The 23,982-nt window shown below is 47.0% G+C and overlaps 1 protein-coding gene across 1 annotated transcript in view; it reads left to right on the top strand.

Annotated features, from left to right (window-relative positions):
• Positions 1-2,185: 2,185 nt before the first annotated feature.
• The window catches only part of TMEM260 (transmembrane protein 260), a gene marked incomplete at its 5' end in the record, with an annotated part of 30,353 nt that continues 8,556 nt past the window's right edge, over positions 2,186-23,982 (top strand). Inside the window, 11 exons of the mRNA XM_032187846.1 lie at positions 2,186-2,224; positions 2,976-3,127; positions 14,019-14,196; positions 16,116-16,229; positions 18,439-18,618; positions 20,666-20,706; positions 21,071-21,154; positions 21,533-21,650; positions 22,017-22,189; positions 23,184-23,355; positions 23,519-23,667. Coding sequence (XP_032043737.1) covers positions 2,186-2,224; positions 2,976-3,127; positions 14,019-14,196; positions 16,116-16,229; positions 18,439-18,618; positions 20,666-20,706; positions 21,071-21,154; positions 21,533-21,650; positions 22,017-22,189; positions 23,184-23,355; positions 23,519-23,667 — 1,400 coding nt within the window. The remainder of the gene's footprint in view (positions 2,225-2,975; positions 3,128-14,018; positions 14,197-16,115; positions 16,230-18,438; positions 18,619-20,665; positions 20,707-21,070; positions 21,155-21,532; positions 21,651-22,016; positions 22,190-23,183; positions 23,356-23,518; positions 23,668-23,982) is intronic.

Below are 23,982 nucleotides of genomic sequence, written 5' to 3' on the forward strand. Positions count from 1 at the left end.
CTGTCAGCCCTGTGCTGAGCCAGAAACCCGGGTTGAGTTTGGGTTTTTCCTCTGGGATGCCAAAAAAACACCTCAAATGGGATGGAGCAGGGCGCAGCCTGTCCCAGTCCCTATTTTTTTGCGCTTTTTTCCAAGCCTGCTGCCTGAATTTCGTCCATTCACTGGAGCTGAACAGAGGTGGGCTCATCCCAGCTTGGGCTTAATATGGCTTTTGGGGTTATTTCCCTCATTTCTCATGGTCTGAGCAGCCCCTGTGCAACATGAGGGGGACCCAGCCCTGGAGGAGCTCTGCCCGCGGGCATGGCTTTGGCGCTGGTGCCACCGAAATCACCGAAGCTTCTTGTGTGGGTAAAGAGGTGCTTCAGGATTTGCTGTGTCTGCTTTCAGGCAGGGAGCTCGTTATTTATTATTTTTTTTGAGCTATCTGTATGTTTTTAATTGTTTGCGGTAATCCTAAAATGTGAAAGGCAAAAGTTTCCATTGGCAGCTTCCTCCTGTTACTTTTACAATAAAGGAATGAGAGCGAGTTTTTGAGCTTGTTTGGGAGCATCCACAGATGTTAAAACAGCTTAAAAAGGGATCAAATAAACTCAAGTTCAAAAAAAAAAAAAAAAAAGGGGAAGGGAAAAAAAAAAGCCTCTGTTTCAGACATCGGCTCCCAACCTCGCTGGGGATAAATCAGTTTTTGGGTGTTTTGGGGCCTGTTTGCAGAACGCCTGTACTGGGGGCTCGAGATGGACAGACAGAAACGTCAGCACGTGTCGGCTCCTGGGAAGCCGAATTTGGGGTTTTCTTCCTTAGCTTGGCCTTTTGGTGCGGGTTTGGGTAGGAAAAATTAGGGTGTACTGGAAAGAGGGATGGGGCAGGGCATGTCCTGGAGCTGCTCTCGGGGATGGTACCCCCAAATGTCTCCAGTTGGGGTCTGCCACCACAAGCCATGTCAGAGCCAGCTGAGCTTGGGGTGGCTTTCCTGTTGTTTCTTCTTTTTGGGGGACTTTAGCAATGGGTTGAAACTTTTCCCTCAAATAGAGGAGCTATAAAAGTAGCCGGCGTTTGCAAGCCGGGTAAAATCCACCCTGGTGAGGTGTTCAAGCAGGAAGCCCTGGGGCTCCTTGCACGTTTGGGATGATAACTATGATTTTATAGGAGCAGCAGTTGGGGATTCACTGGTGTCTTCCTTTCAAAACTCATCATTTTTTGTAAGTCAAGACTGAAAATTAACGTAACATGCAGGAACTAAAATGCTGCTCATTCAGCATCAAAACCACCAACTTCTTTTTGCAGCTCTACCATCCCGTGATGGGACGGAGCTGCCCCAAGCACCAGGGCACTTGTGGGATTAGGAGCAGCCAGATGAGGCTCCACGACGGCAGAAATGGGTCGTGCAATTTTAGGGCAGCAGCAGGTGAAGGGGGGACCTTTCCTCCTGGCATTTCTGTTCTGCACCAGCCCTAATTTTTTTTTTTTTTGCCCCTTTTGTTGTGCCCATCCTCGAACGTGTTTGTGCGTGTCGAATATATTTCGTACGGCACCGCTGCAAAATGCTTCAGCGTGGAGCTCTCCGAAAACTCCAAGCGTTCCCAGCTGCTGTCGAATGAAATAAAATGCAAAATCTGAGCGGTTTTGTGCAGCGGGGACCCTGACAGGTACAGAACTGCTCGCAGAGCGGCTGCTGCAGGGATTTCTGGAGCGCCAAGGAACAGCAGCAGCCCCATGTACACATTTGCAGGCACAGTGCTTCGTTTTGCCCCTTGTAAAAACACAAATCTGCTTTTTTTTTTTTTAATTATTTGAACGAGAAACAAGCTTGTTGTTAAGGAACAATGCTGGATGAGCGCTGCAAACGGCAGCGCTGGAGTTGTTGAATCAATTGGTTTTAAATCAAAACCACTCACACACACCCAGACGTCGGCGATTTGGGGATCTCGGGCCGTTCGTGCACCAGACCTACCTGCGCTTTTGCTTATCAGTTGGTAAAAAGTCTCGCGAAAACACACAAAAGATATTTTGCGCAGTGACATCAGAGGGAGAAAATATTCTTAGAAAATTTCATGCTGTTAAATCTCTGCAGATTTACAGTTTTATCCAGTCAAATTAATGCAAAACCCCAATGCAAGCATTTGGATTTTGAAAACTTTGGAGGAGTGTCATTTCCTAATAGTAATTATTGGTTTTACATTATTTTTTCACAGGGGAGCTGATCACAGCCGCATATGAGCTTGGAGTAAGTATTAGTTTTATTGTTTAATCAATGCTCTCATTAACAGTTTTAGGAATTAAGGAAGTTTAATTAAGCATGGAGTAAAGTAGATTAATTTATTTTCAAACCACAGTTTTTACTAACTTATAAGTACAGCACGCGACAATTTACTTCAAGTTTTAAATCCAATTAAACTAAATTATAAAGCAAAGGCTTTACTGTATATACAGTAGCTGGCTTATTATCAACCCAAATTTTGTATAAGCTGGGGAGAATAAAATAAATCGGGTTAACAATTTTAATAAGTTTTATTATTTAATAAACTTTATTATGGTGCATGATCCCTTTAGGCAAGACCTTAGGACTGTCAGCGTGGTGGTAATCCGATAGCAGTGTGGTCTTTCAACTTGCTAACCAATAAAATAGTTCCGAATCTGCCTTTTTTTTTTTTTTTTCTTTTCCCAAACAGCCTTTTGAATGACCCTAATATCCCGCGAACCCAAACAAGGAGCGGTTCGAGGCGCGGTAACGCGACGTGGCACCTCTTTCCGCTCAGCCGCTCGCTGTGGCGGAGCCAGCCAGGGAAGAAATATTTGCGGGGTGAAAATTGGCACGAAACCCCTTGTTTGTTTGTTTTTCTTTTGGGGAGGAAAAAAAAAAAACAGAACCCCGCTGCTGGTGGTGGGTCGATCGAGCTCGGTGGGGTGGCCGGTGCCGGGATGCCGCCGTCCCCGCGCCGTGCCGCGCTCAGCCCCGTGTCCCTCTGTGCCCGCAGGTCGCCCACCCTCCTGGCTACCCCCTGTTCACGCTGCTGGCCCGGCTGGCCCTGGGGCTGCTGCCCGGTGGGACCCCCGCATCCCGCATCAACCTCCTCAGCAGCGTGCTGGGAGCAGCGGCCGCCTCCCTGCTCTTTTACACGGCGCTCAGGTACGGTCCCCGGGGTGCCCCCGGGTGGTCCCCTCCGTCCGGGTGCTGCCCCCGCCGGAGCTGCTTCCTCAGCAGCGGTTTAATCTGGCTTTGACCTTTTTTCCATCACAAAAGCTTCCTCTTTTTTTTTCTTTTCTATTTTTTTAATAGTAATAGCGATAATAAAAAGTGCGCCCTTCCCTTTACAAAGACGTGACAGGTTGCTCGGGCTCGTTATCGCGCGGCGGCCGTCGGGCTAACTAAGCAGAACTAATGAAGTTTGTCGTTCTCCGAAGATGCAGATGGTCCGTTTGAATTAACAAGATGAGCTTCACCTACGGCTAAACCGGGAACTCCAGTTAATTGCAGCTCCTGGCCGAGGCAGGACCCTACCCGCAGCACCCCCGGACCCGGCCGTCTCTGCACCCCTGCCCCTGGGAGGCGCGCGCGGTCCCGGCCCGGGGTTTCGGTGACCCCCCGGGGGCTGCTTTGATGCTCGAGTCCTCGCCGCTCTTAACCTCCTCCTGACCCAGATCGGAGAGGATTATCGCAACCCGCACAAACAATTTCTGATGTTCTCTGACGCAGGGAGGAGGGGGGGGACATAGGGCGCCTTTCCAGGCTGTTAGTGAAATCCGGAATTGTGTCGGGGGGCTGGGGATGCGGTCCTCAAGGACAAAGTGGGGCGCTCTGCTGGCTCGGGGAAAAGCCCTTTTCATCCTCCCAGCCAGCAGAGCCCCCTCAGGGAAGCCCCTCCAGGCGGTGGGTGCAGCTAGAAATAAAATCAGGACTCAAGGGGGGGCAGATCCTGTGCAGCCCGAGGGCCTCGAGCCCCCTTAAACCCTCTGTGGGGTCTGTCCGTGTGCATCTTCCCCAGCTAAAAGGGAGTTGCTCTTTGGGTCCCGTTGAGCACGCAGCAGCAGGTCTCGTGGACTGCTGCCTTGGAAGGGAGCGATTTTACTTTTAGGGTCTGTGTGTAATTAAAGCAGCATCTTTTAATTCAACACCCCGTATTGCAAAGCGTATTTGGTGAGCTGGGCATCGTGGTGTGGTGCCGAGCCCAGTATCAGAGCACAGTCTGGTTATATTCCAAACTCCTGCACGGAGCTGCTAAATCTCTTGAATATTTTGAATTACTGGGTGGTGATTTTTTTTATTTTTCAATTACAGTTGTTCCCACTATGACAGTCACCGTGCCCTGCTTTTTAGGTTCGAGTCGCACACGACAGTTCCCTACGTGCCCCTTTTGTGCTGGGCAAGGATGCGATCCTTGCGTTAGAGGAACGGGAGCGCACTGGGGGAATGGCAAGCCAAGTTTGAGACTTTTCTTTACGCTTCTAGAGGTTTTAATTTTATTTATTTATTTTTTTTTAATTGGATTTGGAAGGTGTTCCTTCTGTCAAATATAAAACTTGCGTGGAAGACCAGCAATCGTGGGACTGGGAGGTGACAGAAGCTGTCAGGACTTGCAGAAAATTATTTATAGGTGTAAGGCAGAGACTGGCAATCAATTATTCAGCCTCGCACTGACTGATTTTTGAAATAAATTGTAAGGTGTTGCAGGTCACTTTTATCTACAAATTACAATGTTACGGTTCTCCTGTTAAACACCTTAAAATTGATTAATGTAAGACACTCATTTGGCAAAAAAAAAAAGTTTCTTCTCTCTTGCCACTTGAAAAAAAAATCTTCCTGAAAGCCGTTTGCTGGCACTGCATGCTTGGAAGCCTTAAATATCTGAAGGCAGCCCGTTTTGTTTTTAACCAGGATTGCACGAACCCACAAAGGCTCTAAACCAGGCTATCAAATCCTGCCGCATTTGGGTGTTTTAATTAAAATTTAGCTGCCGGGGTGACCCCTGAAAGCCCTTCAGTAGCAGAGGAAAAAAAAAAAAAAAAACGAGCGGCCGCTCCTTCTGCCGCGCGAGCGCTGGGGACGTTAATATGAAAATATGTAGATGTTAGGAGCACAAATAATTGATGAAGTACACATCCTTTGGGAGCAACACGGTTCAAGTGGCAAATCTCTCTCGTCAAACAATAGACACCCTTCAGAAGGGAGGAAGCCATCTCTATGGTAATGGGGCTCACAGTGCCCTATTGATTGAGTGGAAGAAGACATTATACAATGTCACTTGGGCTGTTACAATTTCATTTGTCGTCTGACCTGAACTTAACCTCTAAAACCTTTCTTTTCTGCCTGCAAACCCACCAGCCGGGCACGGGTGCTGTTTACCAGCGCGGCGGGGCGGGGAGGGGGATTTCTCCGCGTTTCCCAGCCTCTGCGTACAGTAAATCTCTTCCTTTTAGCCCATTTATTTTTTGTGCCCGGCGTTTAAGTGCCGTTTCCCGACTTTAGTCGCTGGTGGGTCAGGACAGTTTATTTTCCCTCTTAGTTATTGCAATTTAGGGCAAGGCTGCGCGTGCGGGATTAGGACCGAACGGCGCTCGGCGCGTTTATCCCTTAACCAGCTCTCTCCTCGCCCAGGTACTCGGTGCTGGGATGCTCCGCGGGGTCAATAAGTAGCAGCCCTGGCTCCTGCTCCGTTCGTTTTTAAGCACGGCTCGTGCTTCTCAAAGCAAAGTTGCGTTGGACCTCAAAAAAAAAAAAAAAAGCCCCTTTTGTCAGTAATCCAGACTATCCCCGAACGAGCGCGTTGCTCCTTTTGAATTAGTTATCAAATATGGTTTTCCCCTCCGCGCGGTCTTAAGAAATCGCTTGTAATTATCGTAAAATGGCATTTACAAAGAGTTTGCTCAGGCTGCTTGTAACTGATGCAAATAATTCGTCTCCGCTTTGAAAGACGGGCGAGCGGCATTATGTTTGTAGGGCGCAGCGAGTGCGACTATATGATTGTTTCCTTAAACAAATATTTATTTGTTTTACTGTGGGAGGCAAAGCATAGCAAGTTTACAAAGTAAACCAATTATGTTCTTATAATATGATTGCCAAAGTGTAATTTTCTGCACAGATGATGCGTTCTTTGCATTCTCCGTTGCGGAGAGAAATAGTTTGCTTTTCCCTGCTTTACGTGCAGTTTTTCCACCTTCCATAGCTTGGCTGGTTTGCTCCACGGAACCATCCAAAGCTAAATTATTGCAGGTGCAGTGGTAGAGTAGGAGGTGGCATTTCCGAAGGACTTCTTGTAATTTTTTCCAGCTTTATTCTGAGTTGCATTTGGGATTTGAAAAGGAGAAAAATGCTGCGTGGAACGGAGCGCCTCGCTTCTCTTCTCTTGCTGTCCTGGGTATCGTGTTAAATTTGGGACCTTTATTGCGTTAAATTTGGGACCTTTATGATACATATACAAAATAGAATATATCTAGCACATCACTGCCCCCCAAACCAGTCTGTAAGCAACAAGCTGGGGCTGTGGATGAGCCGTAGCCTGCTCTTCTCCCCCCCTAACACAGAGGAGCGGTGGGGATGTGTTTGGTGGAATGACAGCGGTGTTTTGGAAGCAGCACCTCGCCGTCCTGAGCCTCCTTGCTTTGGCATTGCTATTCCTTCAGCTCCCACAGGAAGGACTGGGTGTTTAGGAGGACGTGGCTCTTCCCAGAGGGAGGTTGTGGCTGAACGGAGGAAAAACCCCGCGTGGAAGTCGCCAGCCACCCCGCAGCCAGCGTTGTGCTCCCCTAAAACCGGCGCTGGAAAAAGTTTCCTGCTGCCCGTGGGGAACTCCTCGGCATCCTTGGGATCCGTCGGGGAGCTGCACGGGTTGTCACCGGCGGCTCAACTCGCTCTCTGGGCAGGCTTTGGGGGATTGCAGGGGTGTCGGTGCCGTTCCTCGGGCAGAGCGACCCCAGAGCATCCTCTGCAGGGACCTGGGCAGCTCGAAACGCCGCGGGAAGGGGATTACGGAGCAGGGCTGTGGGTGTTCATCGAGGGGGGAAAGCCTCGAGCACGCTCCGCTGCCCCCTTGGCCGTTGGCGAAGCGTGGGGAAATGGGAACTCAGGGCTTTGGGGAGCGAGGAATCTTCTTAAGGGGCGTATTTGGATTTTCCCGATTCCAGATTATTTTAGATTATTGCCATTGTAGCAAAACGCAGTTCCGAAAGGAGCTCTGCGCGCGTAACAAGTAGTTACCAAGTTTTAGGAGGGAGAGAAGAATGGAAGGTACCGCGGCGTTAATTTGCTTTTAGACCAATATCTAGCGTGACCCCTGGCTAATTGATCGTATGTTTTTCTCCTCTCGTAGCCCTAAGAAAACGGCGTGGAGTTCAGCCTGTTCGAAGCCATTAGCAAATCTGTTCATTTGCATTTTGCTCTAAAGTACGCACATTCGGCTGAAATAACCACTTCGTTTTGAAGAGGGGGGGAGAGAAAAAGCAGGGCAAAAACTCTTTTTTTTTTTTTTTTTTTTTTTTTTAAAGACTGAAGAGTCTTTTCTGACAGCTAGTCAGAGTTAGAATTAGTTCAAGGAAATGTTAATAATGCACTGCCTGGCTTAATCCCTTTGATATCACCAGGTATCCTCCTGTTCATGGGTTAATTGCTTTAAAAGCGGAGGCAATATTCCGAGCGGTGGGCCGCTTCACCTTTTCACAGCTGTTACCATTGAGTGACAACTAAATCCCATGTGTAAGATGAGGAAGAGCTCAATCTCCAATTGGGAGAAAATTTATGTAAACCGCAATCCCTTCAGAATGTGTGGAAGTCACAGACTTTCTTGATTTACTCTGCTTTTCCCAGAAAGCTCTATTGTTCACTTCCCTAAGTCCCATCAACCCTTTGTAGCGGAATATCACAGCGGCAGCAGATAGCTTGAAATATATAAATGCTATCATAGCTCTGATTAATAGCGGCGCTTATGAGTCAAGTCTGATAACAGAGCAGCTCTCCACTCAATTTCAGATACCGCTAATGGAATCTGTCTCCTGCAATTGTAATGTGAGAAGGCCTAATTTGCCATGGAGCTTGGAGCTGTCACCAGCCGGGGATTGCGGGGTCAGATGGGAGCTGCCAGGTTTGTGCCCCGCAGCTTGTATCTCGCGCTTTGAATAGCGCAGCCCCCTGCCTGCCAGGGAGCTGATAGCCCGCCGGGGGGTTTATGCCACCCCGCACAATAGCGGAGGGCTGCATGGGCTGACTTGGTAATTGTGAAGCCAGCTCCAGTTTTTTTTTTTTTTCTATTTTTTTCTTTTTTTTTTTTTTTTTAATTTTTTTTTTTTGCCGCAGCTACCGCGGCTGCATAATTTCTAATAAGGGGTTTTAACAAATGTCAGATTAGGAAAAGTTTCTGCAATTACAAAAAAAACTTATAAAACATTTAAATTGCTAAAGCCGGTTCCTACTGAGAGGGTTTTTTTTTTTTTTTCTTTTTCTTTTTTTATTCTTTTTGGCTGCTGGAAGCAGGCACCGTTTATTATGAGCGCCCGGGATCAAGCCTACCTATTTTCTAAGGATTTCTGAGTTTGTGAATCGAGCCTAACTCAACTACTCTTTCTGGTAAAAAAGACATGGGGAGAGAAGTTTCCTCCTGGATTTGGTGGCTGGAAGCACAGTTGTTTGCAGCTTGCCTTGCTAGGAAGTGCTGAGCACTCAGCGGGGCATTTCCTAAATGCATTTATCTCGGTGTTTCCCTACAGAGCCACGGTGCTGGTGTCCTTGCCTCAAGCCCCCACTCCAGGAGGCCCTGTGCAATGGGGTGCTGGGAGGGACTGGGTCCCCATAGCCAAAATCCCCGCTGGATCAATGCTCCTTAGCCAATTCTGATCGTCCCCTTTTTTTAATTTGTGGCTTTCTTGCCTGTTTGGGTGTTAATATCTTCTGACGGCCACGAAGACTCAAGCGGGATGGGCGAGCCACGCCGAGCTCCTCACAGCCTCCTCCTCCTCCAGTGCTGGGGATGAAGGCTGCAGGCATGGTTTAAGTGCCCGTGGAGCCCCCCAAGGTGCCCGAGGCAGCAGGAAAGCTGGGTCACTGCTCCCTGCTGTCCCCCGCTGGCTCTTCGGTGCTGGGAGCAGGAGGAACCAGCTTTGGGCAATGAGTGCTTGTGGCTAAGAGGCAGCAAACTTATAGGAAATGGGATTTGGGGGGTAATTATCATCTCTTTGGTCCTCAACTTGTGTTTGGTCTTGGTTTTCTTTTTAAAAAGTAGTTCTATTTCAGCACCAATGCACAGACACACTCAGGAGAAGTCAGGTGAAAGGTCTTCGAAGTCCCTTCCTTCTTTAATCTGCATCAAAAAAGTATTTTTTTTTTTAATAAACCAAACAAGTGAAACCACTTAAAAAAATTTGAAATATTAAACCTGTAATGGTCTGGTCTATTATACCATGAAATAAACATATTCAAATGATATACCTTTGCTACAGCAGTGCAGAGGCAGAAGTTGCTGGTGATGCACCTGCAGCCTGTGCAAGTGCCACGGGAGCACCAACAGTCATGGTCATCCGCTGCATGCACAGGGGGAAATGAATTGGGGAAAAAAAAAAAATTCATTGGAGCAGGTGTTTAAAAGCAGGAGAGTTGTTTCTTGAATCACTAAATTTTTTATTTTTTTTTTAAAAAAAGATTTTGCTACCTCTAAAGTTTTGGAGGAAAAAGAAGGAAGAAATAATCAGCTTATTTTACTAGGTACAGATAGGTGTTTCCAGTGTTTAATGCGTTAGCTTCAAAGATACAGCAAGCTTTGGTTAGCTGGCTTTTCTTCTGTATGAACCCAGTACACTGAAGATTGCATTTTACTAAAACATTTCAGTTAGGCTTCAGTTCTCATCCTTCTATAGCTTTATCCAAATCATTTAATAACTTCCTGCAAATTATGAAATACAAAATGTCAGCTTTTATTTTCTAAATTAAAAAATAAAAATGCCGATCAAGTTGATCAGGTTGGTTAAATGCAGATGGATGTAACCCATGCTCTTGGCTAACAAAAAGTTTTATCAAAATTAGTACAGAGGCTAAATTTCGGATTGCATGTTGACATGTTTTAGTGTTTAGACACAAATCGGAAGCAAAAAAAAAATATTTAAATACCTTATTTGATTTTTCCTTGTTGATTTAACTCTTAACAACAAGCTGCAGCCTAAATACTGCCAACTACAGCAAGTTTGTGCTGCCCGTGCCCTTGGAGTTGAGGCCTGGGCACACGTTCTTTCACTCTGGTGCCTGAACAGGAAAACAAAATAATTTTTCTCGTCTTTTCCTTTTATGTTTAGGGATGTCATGGGAAAATACTTCCCACAAAGGGCTGTGTGACCTCTTCTTGGCTGACTGTTCTTGTCCCTCGTGAGTGCATTATAAGATGATGGGAGTTTCTGCCCATGTTCACAGGATTATAGTTAGTTGACTGATAGGAAGGGACCTTCCTCCTGCTTGTATAATTTTATTTCATTTTTTTGTTTTTTTTGAAGTGCTTCATGTGCTTCGTGCATGCCTTGCCCCAAACTGATCAGAAATGCAAGTCCCTTGGCTTCTCCTCCAAGTAAGATGAAGGAGGCCAGAAGGCAGGTTGTGTTCAAACTCTCTGCTTCACTTCTTATCAAAGCGGGCCTGACGACGTTAGCTGTAACATCCTTAGGAGAAATGATGGAGGCTTTCCCCCTGTTGCGTTGGCTGCAGACCTTTTCTTTCACGAGCCAGTTTCCGTGTGTGGAGGCTGTTCTGAAGGCAGGGTGGTGCTGCCTCAGTGCTTTCCTCTCGGGGACCCAGCCTTCCTCTGCCTAGCCCAAGTGCAGCCTCCTTCCAGCTGGATAGAGCCTTAGAATGGGGTTGTGCCCATGTTTTTCTCTTGTTCCTTGTTCCACAACCTACTCTCTTAACCAGTAAAATGTGCCTGTCTCCAAAGGAGTCATTAGGGATATGGTTTAGTGGGGACTGCTAGCGTTAGGTCAGAGGTTGGACTCAATGATCTTGAGGTCTCTTCCAACCTAGAAATTCTGTGATTCTGTGATTCTGTGATTGCCTGCTGGCTCCCTGATGTCCTTGATCCCTCTGTTTTTACCAACACTTTGTCACCAACAGCTTCTTCCATGGCAGATTGCAGGGAAGCCTCCTGCTTTGCAAACACTTTCATCCTCTCAGTTTCATGCTTCTCGACTTATGGTCCAGTCCCTGCCCCTTTTCTTTCAGTTCTTCCCTTCTCTATTTCATTCCCATCTTTGGGCCTCTTCCATTCCATTTCGTGTCTTTCTGCCTTACATGACTTAGCACCCACCAGTGTCTCCTCCACCCTGGAAATGTTCTTTGCTCTGCAGTGGGCCTCTGTTGTCTCTGCCTGAGCTGATTGTCACCTCTTTGGACAACTTTTTGAGGGCTCTCTTGGCTCTACAACAAGAGAGGGGCAGCACAGTGCCACACCGTGCTGGAGGAGCCCGAGGGGCTACCAGGAGGTGGTTGTAATGGTGTGGGGAGGTCCAATTTTGGTCACGTTAGCCCAGCCTCAAGGCAGACCTGACTTAATTCAGGCCCAGCATCGTGTATCAGAGTCATGTGGGATTCATTTCTGCCGGTGCTGCTGCGTACTGTGAGCTGCTGCTTTGAGTAGACCTGCGTGAGGTGTTATTTTCTGCTGGTCAGGCCTTCATCCTTGTCTGGGGTTACCTGGTCTTATCAATCCCATTTCTCTGAATCAGCAGAGTTGTAAGTGCATTATTGCCATCTGGAAAAAACTTTGGTTCTCCAGACTGTGTTTGCCAAACTGCATTTCCCAGCTGCTGTTGTGATGATCTCAAAGAATTCAGCCTGTTCCTATTATTATTTTTTTTAAAGCACCTGCTATACTTGTAGGAGCTCAACAACACGCTTTCCCGAGGGTTTCCCAGGCAGTGCCAGCTCTTTTTAAGAAAAGACCTGTGGATGTGTCCAGTGCTGGATCCCGACCCTGTGCAGCTCGGCGGCTGGACGGGGAGCAGAGCTGCCCCCTGCCCACACAGCCGGGATAAGTCTTTAAGTTTGGGGTTGAGTAGCTTTTGCTTAATCCTCATTTCCTAAAACTTGAAGCGCAGGTTTGAGACTTTTTATCGAGAGGGCAGGCGCTCCTTAAGCTCATTTGAACTCTGGTAAGGCGCTCGAGTCTTTTCTGGGAAAGACAAGAAGACTTGGTAAACGATCAGGAGTTGTGCCTAGTAAGCTGCTTTTCATCCCAAGGAGTTTGGGGAAGTTGTTTTACCTTTTCTGCTTTATTTCGCTGCAAGAATTTCAGAGGGATTTACAAATTTTATTTCTTTCTGAGTAAAACTCAGTGCTGTTTAAAGGAGAAGGAAGACCTGTTGTGTTTCCCACCTCTCCTGGAGGTGATGGAGATGCTGAGCTGGCTTGGTAACAAAGCCAACGGAGCAGCATCAGTGCTCGTGAACACCTTCTCAATGAGGTTGTGCAACTTTGGGATACTGCTGGTAGAAAACCTGTAATAATTAACACCTTTAATCACTTGCGAGTTTGCTGAAGATTTTAAGCAATGCCAAAAACACTTCTATAGGGATTTCTGTATCACAGTACGTGGCTTTTATTTTGCTGAGTGCCTCGTGTAGCGAGCGACAGGTCTTCTCTTGGAGATTTTCGTGCTCAATGCCTAGACCTCTATTGACGAAGCTCAAGCACTGGAAGAGTCCACCATGGTGGTGAGGCATTAGGGAGCACCCGGGAGATGTGGTGGGGCATGGGGTTCATCAGTAGTCACTTTAATTTGCAATTGATTCTGCAGTTAATGGAGCAGCAGGGTGGCTTTCCCCAGGCCACTTGGGGTGTCCGATGTCAGGAGGAAGAATGGAGATCTGGTCATCCCACGCCATTATTTCCGTCCAGTCCTTCCCATCAACAATGCCTCCCATTTTTAATGGGTTAAAATGTCCAATTCTAGCTGCACAGGTCCTCCTGTGACATCTACAGAAATGTGCTGGCTTTTCAGTGTACTGAGAGAGCTTAGGTTGTTTCAGGAAAGCGGGAAGAAAAGTGTAACCAAGGAGAGGAGCCCTTGCTCAAGAGTGCTGTGCCAGCACCTCCCTCATCTGTGTGACGTGGCTGTAGGTGTTGTTGACTTGTTTTCCATTTATCTCAGTTGTGTCCCATGAGGAACCCCATAAACAAGTCCTGTGTGGGTGCCCAAGTCTCCAACTGACCGGTTGTGGTGCCCTGCATGGTGTTCTTCAGGGCGACATCCCACGGGGGAGACCTCCCGAACCACCACGCTTCGAAAAAAAAAACAACAAAAGCAGAGCCAGAGCTGCCCTTAACACATCCAGAAGGGCAGAGCTATTATGGCAGAGCAGGTGCAATGGGTTTCCTGGGCTAAATCCCACCTCGTGGGCTCCCTGCCGATTTGGGAAGGCGGCTGCGTTGGGTGCCGTAGCCCATCCAGCTGGGGACAGCCCTCGTTTTCCCCTCTCCCTGGCTCTGGTGGGCATCTCTCCATCCCGGGGCTGGGGGCACTGCAATCCTCACCCACCCCTGAGACACTCAAACGTTCCCCCCGGGAAAGCTCTGCTAATGCTGTCCGTCGTGAATAGCTCTAATCCACTCTTTATGCAGGGGCTCGATGAATTTAAGGCTGCACCGCTGCTCGCATGTCCTCCAGCGGAGAGCATCCCGTTAGAGGCATGACTCTCTGGCTTGGCGTACCGTGACCCGCTGTGTCATTGCTCATCAAGGTTTCTGAACCGAATTGAATACTCTTTAAGTTTTTTTTTTTTGTGGTGTTTCAGGAGAAAAAGGCAGCCTGGCTCGCCAGCCGGTTGGTATTCAGCGCCTTGCGAATACACGGGACGGCTTGAGGTGCGCCCTCCCTAATTGCAATTCTCTGCAAGGAAATTATTAGGAGGATATTAACCATATAATGTTTTGGGAGGATGCTGGGTAGCAGTCAAAATTTCTGCTGCTACAGTATGTTTAAAAAAAAAAAAAAAAAAAAAGGACAATAAAGTAGGCTTTTTTGTTGGAAAAGAAGATTTCATGTTATCTGTGTTTGCAGGCTTTCTGGCTCATATGCTGGAGGAATCCTTGCTGCGGGGGTGTTTTCATTTTCTCGTCTAACATGGCAGTGGTCCATCACGGCGGAGGTTTTTAGCTTAAACAATCTGTTTGTGGGGCTGCTTATGGCTCTTACCGTGCATTTTGAGGAGGCATCCACTGCAAAAGAGAGATCAAAGGTAAAACATCTCAAGGAAAGTGAATAGTTCTTTTTTTTTTTTTTTTCAATTAGTCATCACGTGTCTGTTTAATTTCCTGTTCATTTAGTATTGATTTAGTTTACTTTACGTAGGAAAGGCCAGATTTGGGGACTGGGTTCAGCACCTGTGCTTGGTGGTGTTGATCCCTGACCTGCCTGGACTCAGAAGTGCCAAAATTTAAGGATCTGTGTGCGTTCCTTAAGGGTTGAGGTGGGATGTGCTGGATCTGCTTTGGCTTTTTGTTGTTATACACACACGGGATAGAAGAGGAAAAAGCAAAATCATTCTCATCTAAACGTTTCAGTGCAAAGTTTAATTTTCTGCATCAAAGACTCAAACCAGGCTGTGGGTGTTCGAGGGTTTGTTGTCAGAACTGTGATGTTCCCGAGGGCAAATAGATGCATCATACAGCAAAATTCATCAACTCAGAAACCCAGGTTTCTAATGAAACATGGAAACGACCAAATTTTCAATCAGTTCTGTGCAGTTCAATGTATATTCTCCTGAAATTAAATGTGTCCCTAAAATAATGCCACTATTAAATACAGAGACATTGAATTTCATGCCGTGTTCTCTACTTTGTAAACGGACTCGGCAGTCAAAAGGTGTTCTTGCTCACTGGCCTTGTTCTTTCTACTTTTATTTGCCTGAACACCTGATCTCCTCTCTTCTTACAGACTTGCCTGCTGTGACTCCTCTAAGTTGTGTGAATAAAAGGATTTTTGTCAGGCTAGCCTGGAATTTCAGGAGCACACAGTGGTAGTTTACTCAGCTTGGCAAATTCTCAAATAACGTGTTTTATCACTGGCTTATAGAGGCCTTGTTTCATCATCGGGCTTTTGTATTTTCTGGTCACTTCTGCCCCAAGACACTGGGCTCCACAAAGATGGAGTTGGGGCATTTTCCGACCTGCTCCTGTGGTTGCTGTGCTCAATTTCCATTTGGATTTTCAGGTGAGGTTTTCAGGAGCAGTCAGTGAGCTTGTTTCCATGCTCTGGGTGGCCAGCATCACACGCCTCAAAGAGGCCAGACTACAGTGAATTGGCGACACTTTTTGTAAATCTGACTTTGTCTTTCAGACATTTTCAGGAGCTTGCTTGGTTCACCAATGTACTGGAAAAATTATTCAGGTGGTCCTGAGTCCTGCAGGGCAGCTCTGAAGCCCACAAAGTTTTTCTGAAGTTCTGGCAGGTGTTCCTGGGACAAAGCAGCATCCAGTGTTGAACACCGATTAAAAACTACCTGTGATCCCATCGCCATGCCAAGGCAAGTGTTTGCACCTCACACACTTCATTGTCACCAATGACTGAAATTAGCAGGGGCAATGATCTGGTGACTGATGGGTGGTCAGCTCCTGTCCAACGATGTCTGTGGGACCCTGGTGGCTTTTTGCCCGTTGAGGAGTGTGGACAGAGTGTGGCTCCAGGGTGTGACATGGACCACATGGCCAGTGATGGAGAAGGAGGAGAAAGATTGAGCATGAGAAATGCCCTGCACCGTGCTGCAGAATCTGGATATGCTACCTTTTTTTTTTTTATCAGAAAACTTTCAGAGATGCTCAGAAAGGATCTCGGACCACTCAGTGATGCTGCATTCAATTCCCTTGGCTTAGCAAGTTCGTGTAGCCCTGACGTTAGCCCACTGTGCCTGCAAAAGAGTCAAAAATCATTCCTGTTATGTAAAATAATGTCTCTGTACATAAAAGTGGCATTATTTTTTTTTGTGGCATAAAAATATTCTGAAGTAACCCGTGTGTCTGTGTTACAATCGACCAGTGCTCACTGATGTGCTTTGCCTTCTCTAAGCGTGCTGTGGGCTGTGCTGAAGCTGCTTTGGCATCTGGGTGTTTTTGCAGGTGATAAAGAGTAACTGTGAGGTTTTGGTTTTCTCCCTTTCAGATCTCTAGACTCGGTGCCTTTTGCTGCGGGCTCAGCCTGTGCAACCAGCACACGATAGTGCTCTATGTGGCTTGTATCGTGCCCTGGGTTCTCTCCCGGCTGCTCAGGAAGACGGTACGTATTTTGCTGACCCATGCCTCTGTTTTAGCTTGTTTTAAGGCCGTTAATAATTCTTCTTTTCCAACCATTTGTTTATATGTTGATGTACGAACTGTGTTAGTAGGAATTCTGTCCAAACTCATCAGTCAACCACCTGAATTTACAGCCCATCGCAGTGTAGGGGCTTTGCTCACACCAGCGACCTGCCCGTGGCTCCTGGCACAGGAGCTCAGTGCCCTGGCTGCTTGTAAGTGCCCAGTACACAGCCACAAGGCCAATACTCTGAGCTAAAACTCCTCGGTGTGCAGGAGCTAAGTGTGTTCAGTGCAGGTACCTACCTGTTGGTGGGATGCCACGGGCGTGAGCAGCCTCTCCTGGCTGATGGCACTGCCTTTTGCATGGCTGGGGATGAGTTTTTGTGTGTCGATTCCCTGGTGGGACCACAAAACCCACTTCTGCTTGTTGCACATCATCTCATGATTGGTGTCAATAGTTGAAGACGTAGCCACAGTAGGTAGCATGGCAGGAAGGGTGCTGCAGGTGCTGATCTCTAGGAGGACTCCCCTTCAGCACCTCCCTGGGACTTAAAAGGCTTGTTGGCCTCCAGCTCTAATGCTGCCAGGACTTGTGAGTCCTACAGGAGGTCATCTTTTGGGGAGAGCACCTGGCTTCTGCCAGCTGGAACAAAGACCAAAGCAAGGCTGACCTTCAGCGAAACTACAAGCACCGAAGCTGGTCGAATATCACAATCACAGAATGGCTGAGGTTGGAAGGGAGAGCTAGAGGTCATCTGATCCAATCTTCCACCTAGAAATATGTCCCTTTCATCTAGTAGAGATCCCTTCTCAGGGTGTCCCTCACTTTACACCTCCTTATTAAGTTTGTTAATTGTATAAGAAGGTAAGAAGACGTCTTGGCACATCTGGCTCAAGAAGGTGATGTGCATCCATCTGGATGAAGCTCCCGGTGATGTCCAGGTGCCCTGCAATGCTTTTGTCACCTGTAGGTGGTCTTCTGCAAGTGGCTGTGTTGGGCTGGATGCTGACGTGTTGCAGAAGCCCTGCTTTGCTCTGAAAAGGGCTGCACATCTTGGATGGGATGCACAGCTCAGAGCTGAGCCCGGAGTGAAACCCATCAGCTGCAATAGGGGCAGCTCAGACAAGCTTGGTCCAAGAGGTCAGCATCTCCAGCAAAAGCCTTCCTGACCTCATATTTCCCTTAACAAAATGATGGAAGTGCATTTGTGTTCTTTAAACAGAGAAAAACAAATTTGTTTTTTCACAACCAGGGAGGCCTGGAGAGACATCCGTGATTTCTAGCAGGGAGAATGCTGTGCCAATATGGCATCACTGGGAAACACCCTACTTAGACACCAGCCCAGTAGACCCTGCTGCAGAACACCACCTAAAAAGAGGTTAATCGATCAAAAATGGTGGCTTCCAGTGAAACCAACAAAAAAGAGCCAGGCTTTTAAAGGAATTTTTGACCGGCGACGTTACCGAGCTACTTTCTCTGCTCTGTAGGTCGTCGATCTGAATGGGCTCTCATCCACATCACCCCAAATTCTGAAGGGAGTGCTTTGATTGGCAGGATGGTGCCTGATGAGAAAGCAAGCGTGCAATATTCCGGGGTGGGATTTTCCAAAGCACTTAAAGGAGTTAGGCACACAAGTCCCTTTGAAAGTCTTGTCTTCCTGACCCCTTAGGCAGTCTTGAAAATCCCACCCCAAAAGTTGGCCTATCCAATTTAGCCAGCGTAATCACGATAAACTAAATGGCAAAACCGACTCCTGATGATGGTGGTGATGCGTGTAGTTGTACTAGAGCAGCATTTTTTTTTTTTTTTTGCCAGATGGAATACCAGCCAACTCTTAATCGCTGCAAAGTGGGTTATCTCAGCCTTGCAGTGCTTCAGCCATCTATGCATGTCATGCCATGATTTAAATGTGAAAGATGCAATGAGTATGATACTCATGAGTCCTAGCTAATATTATTTGCTTCACTTAAATTTCACCCTGCCATGCAAAGGAGATCAGTTTGATGCAGTTTCCTAGTAATCCACAAAATCGTAAGGTTTAACATAGCATTTTGTAGGGACTTACTATAAATTGAGAGATCAGCTCTGTGTAAATATATTTGATGTTTTTTCTTTATCTGTTCTTGAAGTTCCAGCACGATTAAACTAAAATAAACATTGTTATGCAATATGACATATTTTGGTGCAGGAATTGTCCCTAGGCCATTTGCTGAAGTTGGGTTTATGCTTCTTGGCTGGTTTGCTGCCTTATCTCTATCTGCCGGCTTCGTCCTACCTCAATCGAGCCCGTTGGACATGGGGAGACCAGACGACTTTTCAAGGATTTTTGACCCACTTTCTCAGGGAGGAATATGGGACGTTCAGTCTGGTAAATACGGGTCATTTTCTAGATGGCTTTCTTTTGAGATACGCGATAGCAGGAGCTTTCTGTTCATGACATTAAATAGTTTGGCTAAGAAATGGAAAATGATTTTTTTTTTTAATGTTTATTTCTGATTTTGACCTTCTGATCTGTCACAGTTTCTGGGCATGGATCAGATGGCTGATGTCTTAGTGGTGTGAGCTGTATTATTTACTGTATGCTGTACAGAAGTCTCATATTTATAAAAGCCCAAAGAGCAAGCCTTGCTAGAGGGAATTGATGACATCAGTTTTGTGTTTTCCTTGTTGTAAGACAAATAATTGTCTTCTGTTGATTATTTTATTTTAAATAGCTATTTAAAGACAATGCAAGCAGTTTTCATTGCTTCACCTTTAAAAGAGATTCCTCTAACTTACTTCCTAGTTATATTTTATTGAAATATTTTATTGACATTGAATATTTTATCGAAATGAGTGGTAGGTTTGGGGGATCTCAGAATCCTCTGCTCTGGATAATTCTGCCTGCTTTGTGCTCTTGCAAAGGGAGGGAGGTGTGATGTGATTCTGCAGGGTGTAGGGTTTGCATCTCTCTCCTCCAGCCCTAACTCAGATGTTTGGCTCTGGCCACCCAAAGAAAGCAATGCCCAGCACCCCTTCTTTCCATCCTGCTTCAGAGATTTCAGTGCGGAGGGCTGGGAGAAGAGAAAGAGGTCTGATTTATGTATCTTGTCACTCCTTGGGGTCCTCGGCATCCTCAGAAATGAAGTCCTGTGCCTGCAGCAGCTGCCTCCAGCTGGTGACACACCATGAGCACCCCATTGCCATTCCAAGGAACGCTGCTACAGCCATCCCTGAGAGCCGTGTGGCTGTAGCATGCGAGGCAAAAGATTTGATAAATCCAAATCAAATCCTTCCAAAACTCCTCCAGAGGTAACATCCACCCTCTGAAGGGCTTCGGAGACTTCCCCTGTTGTCCTGTTCCCAGCTGTCTCCCGAGAATTAGGTTCTGCTGGGCATGCAAATCCCTTAACTCCTGTCTCCATCAGATGTGATGAATTCAAGTTGATGTTCAGGCGGCTTAGGGCTGGACCGCGTGTAATCCTGCCCCGTAAATCACATTTACGATGAACTGGTCTGAAGCTGGAGCAGTAAATGCAGCAAAATCCAAGCGTTTGGTCCCGATGCCAGCTGGGCTAATGCCAGAGCCCTGCCTGGATGGACAGACAGGTCCTAGGGAGGGGCTTTGCTTTGTTTTAGGGGCAAGCAGGGTCAAAAAAAAACCAGGGTGGCTGTGCTGGGGAGAGAGCATTTCCCTGCAGAGATCACAGCAGCAGGTGTGATGCCTGCTGGGGGTAGTGGGCTTGCACCCTGCTGGGGTTTTTGGGGCCAAACCACAGAAACCTCCCCCTCTAAGGTGAGGATCAGAAATGTCATCTCTGGCAAGGAAACCATCGTGGCTGCCATCAGCATCCAGCAAGGTGAGGCTTTGCAGGAGACAGAAAGCCAGGACATGGGAAGCAGGAGGTGGTTGGTGGTGCTCCACGGCCTGGGGGCTGGCTCTCCATCTTCTGACACTTCAATTAAAAAATAAATAAATAAATTCAAGTGACTGTTCAATTTTTATCAAGATTAAATATTCCTTCCAGACCTGCTGGATCCACTCTCCCTTATATTTGGTCGTCACCACTTTTCCAGCAAGCACCTAGGAAGGATTTCCTCATCTCCACCACGCACCACTTGTTTCCCAGGCTTGTGCCATGGAGTGCAGGTCTCTGCAATGAAAAAAAATCTCATATATCTCTACAGATCTGTGAGTGCAGAGGGGCCATGAGCAAGGCTGGTAAGCAGGCAGGAATTGAGGCCCATGTGCTTTTCTCTTTGTTTAAGCAATTCCTGTTCCCTGTGCCCACTCTGTGGCACCACCTGAAGGGGTTTTGGAGGAGCCCTGTATGCTGGGGGCTCTGCAAACTGAAAATGAAAAGCCTTTTCCTTGCCCCAGTGACACATTAGTCAGTGTGTGGGCTTCTCATGGGTTCTCTTTCTTTTTAATCCAGGCCAAGTCGGAGACTGGATCCAGTATGAGAGAGATGCTGGTGTGAGTAAAATCCTGAGTGTGCCTTGCAGTGGGGAGAAACCTGTCACCACCGCTGTGCTCTCAGCCCAGGTGGCTCCTCTCCTGCCTGTCCTCTCCTTCCAAAGCTGGGGCTGTGCATGTCCAGCACCAGGACAGTGCATGTCTGTCTGTCCTCCTATTGAGGGAACAGTGCTCGATCCCCTCCCCAGCAATTTTTTTCATCCAAAATCCTGGCGTATAAACCCAGCTTGTTCCCATTCCTGGTAGATTTAATCCCAGCAGCACAGGGATGCGTTACGCTGTCCTTCTGCCCTGCTCCTTGCTACTCTCAGAGTGTTGGCAGCGATTTCGGGGTGATGCAGACGTGCACTTCATTTCTCCACAGCTCCCAGCTGGCGCAGATGAGGTCGGAGCTCTCCCTCCCTGTCCTCGCCCTGGCACTCGTGGCCTGTCTCAGCGCAGCGCTGCCGTAAGTTGGAGGGGACTCTTTGCTCTGAGCCACTTTTCTTACCAGCCGGGTGTGAGCTTTGGCTGCTTTCTCTGCCTTGTGGCGTGTGGAGCTTCCCTGTGCAGAAATTCCAGCAGTTGTCCTGTTCTGGTTATTGATAAAGAGCAAAATAGCCCTGCACCTGGTTACGATGAGACTTTGTAGACCGCAGGCTTAAAAAGCTTGCAACCCAGATGGTTGTGTGCTTTGGAAAGGTTTCATAAATTGCAAAGGTAAAGACCCAGCAGCTGCTTGAATTAAATTCATTTAGGCATGCAGAGAGACAGTTACCTTCAAGTGCCTACAACTTTTTTCCTACTTTTTGATCACACCACTAGAGCGCTGTGTTATTTTTCATAGGAGAAGGCAACAGAAGTCCTCCGTGATCTGGCTCTTCGCTGGAATGCTGTGTGTTTATTCTGTCTTTTTTGCCTGGAGAGCAAATTTGGATGTTACAAAGCCTCTGTTTCTGGGCGTGGTAAGTTTCACTCTGAAAATCGCTCTGGGGTGTTAAATTTTGGAAGAAGCCTCCTTCAGGCTTTGTCGGCTGCTGTTGCATCCCCGGCTCATCAGGAACAGGTGGTTGTCGTGGAGCTGCACAGGGTGCGAGCATGCAGCTACATTTTCTGTTTCCTTATAGCTGAGGAAACAGAGATGTGGTCTCTGGGAATTTAGATGGATGATTTGTATTTAAAAGGAAGGAAAATAATAATAATAAAAAAACCCTCTGCGTATCTCTGTCTGCTCTTTAACTGTGAGCTTCTCAGCCCAGAGACCATCCTACCCTGAAAACCTGGACCTGCATCCCGTGGCAGGAGGTACATGCCCTGCGTTTGTGCCCTAGGTGGAGCGTTTCTGGATGCAGAGCAATGCTGTGGTGGCTGTGCTGGCAGGGCTGGGGCTGCCCGTCCTCGTGTCCCTCGCCGGTGCCGTGCTGGAGGGTGGCCGGGAGCTGCCGTGGCTGGAGTGGCTTTCTGCTGTGGCTCTCGTTGGTGCTCAAATTTGGGCAAATTACAGGTAAGGAGTCCCCAGGGCTGTGGGATGCTGTGTGGTTGGGTGCTGCTGGAACCTGCACAAGTCCAGGTGCCCATTGAAGCAGCCGTGGTCATGGACTTGGGGTGTGGAGTCTGCCCCAGTCCCTTGTCTGAACACCCTCAGAACCACCAAGCACCAACCTCAGGCTGTAAGTCAGGGCTGAAGGAAGAAAATGATGTAGATACCTAAGCTTGTTTTGGAGGAAACCCATGAATCTGTGCATTATTGCCTAATGCTTACAGAACTGATTTTGTCCCAAGCAGTCACCTTCTCCTTCCCTTGCAGATTTCCTTCTACCCAGGACTTTCTCTTACTTTTTTTTTCTTCTTTGAGTTAGATCTGTATTGTAGGGCTTCCTTATTCCATAACCACACTGAAGGTTCTGCTGTGGTCTGGGTACAAACCAGAATAGTAGTAGGGATGCTCACGTAGAGGCTGATGAGCTGGTGAAGAGTACGGTGCATGGGCAGGAGAGCGTCCTGCTCTTGAGTGTACATGCTGGTGTGCATGCACATGATGGAGTACCAAAAAGGATCCCATCTCAAGAAATGTAAATCTTCTACCTGGTGCTACAAAAACATGGGTACTTATTGCCTAATTAAAAGCAATAAAAGGGTGAGGAGGGTTTCTAATATTTAGAGCCATTGTTGTAGTGGCAATTCCAGCTCCAACTAGTAAGTCTTTAGGTTTAGCCCAGGAAAAAGTCAGAATGAAGGTGAATGCATGCAATGATTGTGTATTTTGGCAAAAATGTCATGACATGCCTCTGATGATGGTGTCTGAGGCACTGTAGTCTTAAATGCTTCGTTTTTATATCTTTATTTTTTTCTGTAAATGGAGATGATGATGTTCAGCAGGATCTGACCACATGAACGGCTTCACCTGTGGATGCCAAATGCATAAAGTTATTCTGAACATGGGCAAAGCCACGCAGATGCCTAGTTGTAAGATGCTCTTTCTCATCTGTTCTCTTAAGCACCTGTGATCAGAGCACCAATTATATTGTTGACAACTTTGCGAGAAACCTGCTGTCCTCTATGCCGATGGGTGCAGTGGTCTTGCTCAGAGGAGATTTACCCGGGAACGCCCTTCGTTACCTTCATTATTGTGAAGGAGTGAGGCCAGATGTCACCTTAGTGGACCAGGAGGTACGTTCAGAAACCGATATTGAAAGCCATTGCTGAAACGGGAGGTGACCCTTACTGTGTAAATGGAGTCATTGCTCGTACAGAAACCATTTCTACAGCTGCTGGGTGTAAAATGGATGAAAACTGCTTCTTGTTCTAACTGTGGTAATGTTTTTGGTGATAGATGATGACTTATGAATGGTATTTACCCAAGCTGGCAAAGCATTTACCCGGTGTCTCTTTTCCTGGGAACCGCTGGAATCCTGTGGAAGGAGTGTTACCTGATGGGACACGAACTTTTAATCTCCATCGTTTCCTCAAAATAAATAAACAGTAAGCATTTCTTTCGTATGTAACAGCTTTCCTAAAATCTTCAACCCTTTTTTCTTGAAATTGTTTATGGAACAGCCTGGTACTGCATCCTAAAGACCAATTTTCTCTGCTGACTTCCTCCCTGGTGGTGAGATTATTTTTACAATTAAAGCAAGTATCTCTGCAGAAGTAACTCCATCCAGATATAACATTCAGTATTGTTGAACAATATTATATCTTGTTGAGCAAGATAAAATATTCTTGTTGTATTGAGGTAGGTTTAGATTTTAGGAAGGAAAAATAAGGTGATTGGCAGAGAATATTTACAATTTTTGT

This window comes from Aythya fuligula, chromosome 5, assembly GCF_009819795.1.
Source record: "Aythya fuligula isolate bAytFul2 chromosome 5, bAytFul2.pri, whole genome shotgun sequence".
NCBI lineage: Eukaryota > Metazoa > Chordata > Aves > Anseriformes > Anatidae > Aythya > Aythya fuligula.